General features: G+C 39.8%; 1 protein-coding gene across 5 annotated transcripts; it reads left to right on the top strand.

The window, feature by feature from the left end:
* Positions 1-3,605: 3,605 nt before the first annotated feature.
* On the top strand, positions 3,606-5,901 carry LOC311045872 (cerebellin-1-like). Of its 5 annotated transcripts, none has more exons than XM_084057939.1 (6): positions 3,606-3,712; positions 3,854-3,894; positions 4,021-4,084; positions 4,197-4,268; positions 4,634-4,765; positions 5,244-5,901. In XM_084057939.1, exons 1-6 carry the CDS (start codon positions 3,625-3,627, stop codon positions 5,525-5,527), a joined length of 681 nt encoding a protein of 226 aa, XP_083914065.1. In that variant the 5' UTR covers positions 3,606-3,624; the 3' UTR covers positions 5,528-5,901. The 5 variants fall into 5 exon arrangements, with proteins under 5 accessions (XP_083914065.1, XP_083914064.1, XP_083914062.1 ...); XM_084057938.1 differs by having other exon boundaries at positions 3,854-3,972; positions 4,015-4,084; XM_084057936.1 differs by having other exon boundaries at positions 3,606-3,706; positions 3,854-4,084.
* The last annotated feature ends 769 nt before the right edge of the window (positions 5,902-6,670 follow it).

Here is a 6,670-nt window from a genome sequence, read left to right as displayed (position 1 = left end):
CGCATGCGAGCGAGCGCGCGCACACACACACACCACAGAGGTCTGTGTCATAGATATCATATTTTAATAAAACAATGAAACATTCATTTCAATATTGTCAAAAAATTAACATCACTTTTACTTAACTTTTGTCTGAAATAATATAATAATCTGTGTATAATAATAATAATAATCATCATCATTATTATTAGTATTTTGATGCCTATTTTATATTTCACCCTATGACATGACAGTGTCACACTAATATAGCCGGTCTACAAGCTCAGAATGTGCCCCGATGCAACACGTTCTGAGCTTGTAGATTGGCTATATTTGTATACTGTTTTGTAACGCTGTAGTATGGCGAAGTAGGTCATTCATTTACAAAAACAATATAAAACGTAGAAGATATGAGTTTCTGCCCTACAGCAACGTGTTTATTTTTGACAATGTGATCCTCAACCAAATACATGTTAATGTGGGGTTATTGTCCAATGTAGAGATAATTATGTTCAGCTTAAAACACACACACACACACACACACACACACACACACACACACACACACACACACACACACACACACACAATCAAAAAAGTCAATCATTGACATGCAGATGGTTTAGCGTCTGGAACACGAACAACGAAAACAGCAGATCTACAAGCACACAATGCGTGGCAATGTGCCGTGCTGTGAGCTTGTAGATCTGCTGTTTCTGCTGAATGTTCTCCCCAGACTAGTGAAGCCAGGGTTAATTTGGTTAAAGCATACATTCATGGCTGATCGGAGTCCCCAGGGACCTAGAATAGCCCCCCGTCTCCCTCTAATCTCTCACCCAAAATAACCGATCAACACTCACAACTTGTGAATCGGTTGTGAACTAATAAGTCCTGTAAGCTTGTAGGTCTGCTATTTTCACTGTTTGCTGAATGTTTTCCTATTATGGCATGCCCTGAATCAAGGATATGTAGAGAAGGAGAGGACATACAGTAGCATGCGGATGGAGGCAAACTGGAGCCACCCTAAAAAAACAATAATTCCAAATCTGAAAGAGAAATTTGTTGTCAAAGGCTCTCAGAAATTAATAGTACATCATATTTAAGAGAGAATAAATGCTGGACTTGACACAAACTCCTTTAGACAGAGAAAATATGTATGAACAGAAAATATTTATACTTGATGTGTAACAAAGAAATATCAATGTATTTTTAAGTGATCATTCGCTTCGTCTGAACGTGTCAGTGTACACTCTTAACACAGTGTCCTCTGAAAAACAAGCCTAGGACGTTTATTTGAATAACGACAGCTGATTGCATTAAATATCTTCACAGCCACTCTTTCCAGAGCCAGGACATACAGCCTTGCCAGCTCCTATCGTGGACCACATGTTGGCGCTCTCAGATGGTCCTTGACTTTATCTAGTGTCCAGCTTGTAGCAGAGTATTGGACTCGAGTCATAGTGACTGACTCGAGTCTGACTCGCAAGTCATATTTGACGACTTGCGACTCGACTCCGACTTTGTATGTAAAACTTGCGACTCGACTCGGACTTTGAATGTAAAACTTGTGACTTGACTCGGACTTGGAAGGTAAAAGACCAAGAGACTTGAGACTCGACTCGACTTGCTAGCCAATGACTCCCGACTCGACTCGACTTGAGACAAGATGACTCGTGACTTGTTTTGTCATCGGAGTTCCCCCCGCATAATAAACAGAGCAGTTGAGATTTCATTCGGCCAGATCTTTCTCAATTTTACTTGAATTCTTATAATTTTAATGTTTATATGATCTGTAAAGCTTATATTTTCATTTGGTATCAGTCATGGATTTATTATAATTTATTATAATTTATTTTCTTATTTTCTGTAATTTATTTCCACGCGCAATCGCGCATAATAAACAGCGCAGTTGAGATTTCATTCGGCCAGAACTTTCTGAATTTTACTTGAATTCTTATAATTGTAATGTTTATATGATCTGTAAAGTTTATATTTTCATTTGGTATCAGTCATGAATTTATTCATAATTTATTATAATTTATTTTCCTATTTTCTGTAATTTATTTCCACTCGCATCTTCAAGCCATGGTGCCGTAGATACATAACCGGAAAACTCGCCCCAAAACACCATCGCCCCCATTTCTTTTCGCGGACCAGCGGTTCTTGTATTCCTGTATTTGTTTTACTGAGGATAAGGTTAGAAATAAGTTTACGGTTAGCCATGTTATTAGTTTTACTGAGGTTACGTTTAGGAATAAGGTTAGGTTTAGGCATAGTTTAATGAGGTTACGTTTAGGAATACCAGGTGAATATCACCGGATTTCCCCCGGGGTGACTGTTTTGGGGCGAGGGTTTTGGTGTTCGTCTGCAGTGGGCAACAGTGCATGCGTCCGCAATAATGCTATCAGGATCAGATTATTAGATATTATTATCAGATATTAGAAGTATATTGGGTACCAAATATACTTACCAAAGAAGTTTTACTTTGGGAAGGTTTTCAGACTCATCCATTCATTGCACTGACCCCAGTTTATATATTTGTAATGGTTCAGGTTTCTTTATACCTGCCCAATAATCTCTCTCTCTCTCTGTGTGCGTGCATATGTACAGTATATGTGTATATATATATATATATATATATATATATATATATATACATATATATATATATATATATATATACACACACACACACACACACACACACACACACACACACACACACACACACACACACACACACACACACACACACACACACACACACACACAGTATATCTAGGTGTGCCCTGGGATCTTTTGGCTATGCCAGGTGTGCCTTGGCACCAAACAGGTTGAGAAACACTGCTTTAGTGTAATTTAGCCTTTCCCTAGTTCTAACTAAATGATCAGACATGTAATGTTGTAATGGATAAATGAACAGCTTTATGCTGGTTTAATTCTTGACTTTAAGATACAGTTTCTCTCTTCCTGAGTGCTTTGTGGGTGGGCTGGGGAACAATAGTAGTGAGGGACTTGACACAACCTTGTGACTCGACTTGTGACTCGGCTTGACTTGCCCACAACAGAAAGACTTGGGACTCGACTTGGACTTGGGACCAAATGACTTGGGACTCGACTTGGTCTCGGACCGGAGGGTTGGATTGACTTGGGACTCGACTTGGACTTGGGACCAAAGACTTGGGACTCGACTTGGGACTCGGACCTGAGGGTTGGATTGACTTGGGACTCGACTTGGACTTGGGACCACATGACTTGGGACTCGACTTGGACTTGGGACCAAACGACTTGGGACTCGACTTGACTCGGACCGGAGCGACTTGAACAATACTCTGGCTTGTAGATTAACTTTCCACTCGGTTCAATGAAGTGTCCAATATATGAGGAGGGAGAGTATAAAAGACGACTGCACCATATCTTCAGTCACTCTGTTTCAGAATGAAGGCTGTTTGGGCTTTGCTTGTTCTACTGTTGTGTCTCTCTGAGGCTGGAGCTCAGGGAGAGAGAGGATCGGTCAATGAGAGAGACAACAATGTAGAACCGCCTGACTTCTGGGCCGAGCTGGGACAGATGCTGAGGAACATGGAGGCCAGGGTGGCAGCCAGCGAAGAAGAAGTCAAGGAGCAGAGAGAGAGGCTGAGGAACATGGAGGAAGAAGCCAAGGAGCAGAAGAACTTAGTTACCGATCTTCAGATGGAGTTGGCCGTCAACAAACATGAGATAGAAGGTATTGGTTATGAGGCTTCATCCTTGTTGTGCAAAACATTATTTTTAAATGGAGCTTGAAGAATGTGTAAAGGTACAGGCTGAAATGTGTTTAAAATCTTCCTCTGTGATAGCCTATGTTTTTTTTCTTTTTCTTTTTTCTTTTTAGAAATGGCTGCCAAATTGAGTGCCAGCCAGAACCAAGTGGAAGTCCTCCAGACTAGACTCAGTACCAGTGAAGACCAGGTCCTGAGCATCCAGACCAGACTCAGTACCAGTGAAGACCAGGTCCTGAGCATCCAGACCAGACTCAGTACCAGTGAAGACCAGGTCCAGAGCATCCAGACCAGACTCAGTACCAGTGAAGACCATGTGGAGAACCTGCAGAAAGAAAGTGAAGGTAAATAGAACAGAATGATGTTCAGTCAATGCATGTATGAAAGGACAATGTTGAAAATATCTGACTTTAGTTAACTGTTATTGGTTTAATATTAATGTTGTATTGATTTCAGCCCAACTTGCTCAACTGTCCGCAGTAGAAACAAGGCTGTCTGTCAGTGAGGGCAAAGTGCAGGATCTGTGGAGTAAGTATGTTTATCAAATATGCAAGTTGGGAATGCATATGCCCACCCGGTTATGCAATACCAGTTGTACCCGCTGTCAGAGTACCCGATGTACCCGTCTGTCTGTCTGTGTTTCTGTGTCCCTTTTATGCACATATATGTCATCAGCACATACCCATATATGGGCATAGCCATATACTGTACAACTGCCTATCGACGCCAGAGGGCACGACCCTCTGGTTGTCTGCTACACGCGCCGAGTTCGAAGTCGGTTAGTCGGACGATAATAGGATAATATATGCTTTTATAATAATATAAATAATTTGATGATTAATAGTGTAATATATGCATGTATAATCATATACTGTAATGCTGTGTGTTGACAGACAAACCTAAGGTGGCCTTTTCTGCTGGTTATTTGGCCAATCATGAACATGTTGGACCATTTAATTCTACAACCACTCTGGTTTACAAGAGAGCTCACACTAACATCGGCAACGCATACAATTCGTCTACAGGTAGGTGGTGATTGAGTCAATTATGTCAGCGAACTTCACGCAATCAATTATCTCTCACCAAATAATCACACATCTTACATAATCATAATCATAATCAGACACGTTGTAAACATCAGTAATAGCACGTGAAGGGAATACTCTGCTGTGTCATGACAGGTTAAAATATTCAAACATTCTTCAAAAATATCAGATCTACAAGCTCACAAAATTCCAACATTCCAGTTGCTATGTGACACTTTGGGAGCTTGTAGATCGGGGCTATTTCCGAAATGTTTTTGAAAATCTGTCATTATTTTCACTTTTAACAGTGTTTAAAAGTGTCAACATAATCGATGTGTGTGTGTGTGTGTGTGTGTGTGTGTGTGTGTGTGTGTTTGTGTGTGTGTGTGTGTGTGTGTGTGTGTGTGTGTGTGTGCGTGCGTGCGTGCGTGCGTGCGTGCGTGCGTGCGTGATACTGTGCACGCGTGCATGTTCTCAGGTATGTTCACAGCACCACTGAAAGGAGCTTATCACTTCAGATTCACTGCATCTAACCTTGGATCATCAGAGTTTGTGGATATCTACATGTATAAAAATGATCAGCTACTCATGTATAACCGTGGCTATAATAATCATGGATGGCATGAATATGTTACAAATGGAATGATAGTAGAGATGGAGCAGGGAGACACAGTGTACATGAGGTTACCTCATGGGCAGAGGCTCTATGATAACCCATCCATTCACAACACATTCAGTGGTTTTCTGCTCTATTCTATGTAACACTGCTACTGACAGTGGTGGAACCTAACTAAGTACGTTTACTCAACAACTCTACTGAAGTACAATTTTGAGGTAGCTACTTTTACTTGAGTATTTACATCTTTCAACCTTTATTCCAGTGGTATAAGTGAGGTCAAATTCATAAACATAAATCCTTTTAACCACTATTTTGCACTTAAGCTATTCAAACATGTCTGATCTACACGCTCACAATGATGTGTTGTGAGCTTGTAGATCTGCTTAGTTCACCAAAAAAAAAAGAAAATCATTTTGAAAATACAAAATCACAACTCTTCTCTTATTGGGGTCCCTGGCACAAAATCTTTTCAGATGGGAGTCTGCAGCCAAATACCTACTAAATTGAGCTAATAGAGCCTGCCTGCTTGCTCAGGGGATAAATTGAAACTTGTCAAATTCGTTTCAGATCCTGTGTCTAGGTGAGACATGACATTTGACACCATCTAAATGTCTCAATAGAAGAGCAGGGAGACTAAATACAACCACCCCAATTGTATAAGTTATATTGTATTAACATACTCTGCCATACAGATTGGTCAGAATTACATTTTATTGATAAAAAAAAAAGTTAAATAGTGAGTCTTTAAGCCCAATTCTTTTATGGCTCTTCCAAAATAGCAGATGTACAAGCTCACAGCGTGTTGCAATGCATTGCGCTATGAGCTTTTAGATCTGCTATTTTTGAAAGATTTTGAAAGATTTTGACAAAAACACAGGGCAATGGGTCATTCTGCATTATCAGTAGGCCTACTGTACGTTTTTATGACAATACTTTTGTAGTTCTGCATGTATTTTTCTTACAACAGAGTATTTCTACAGTATAGTTACTTATTGTTCTGGATAAGAGCGTCTGCTAAATGCTGAAATTGTAAATCATGCATTTGTACTTTTACTCAAGTAAAAAAAAAAAAGAGCTCTTCCACCACTGGTCCTGGAAGCATTGCATTAAAGAGCTTCCATAATGCTCATATTCATGTTGTCAATAAAGACAATATTCAAAAGCACTGTTGTGTGTCTATTGTATGTTTTAATGATTCTTTTTAACCAGTATACCATATTTATATTGTAATGTATTTGTTATTGTATTTTGTATCTGTATACCGTTGTCGCATATAGAAACCTTGT

Source organism: Gymnoscopelus microlampas (genome assembly GCF_963454915.1).
Source record: "Gymnoscopelus microlampas genome assembly, chromosome: 5".
NCBI lineage: Eukaryota > Metazoa > Chordata > Actinopteri > Myctophiformes > Myctophidae > Gymnoscopelus > Gymnoscopelus microlampas.
The sequence above is the reverse complement of the archived record's forward strand: the minus strand, read 5'-3'. Positions and strand labels throughout refer to the sequence as shown.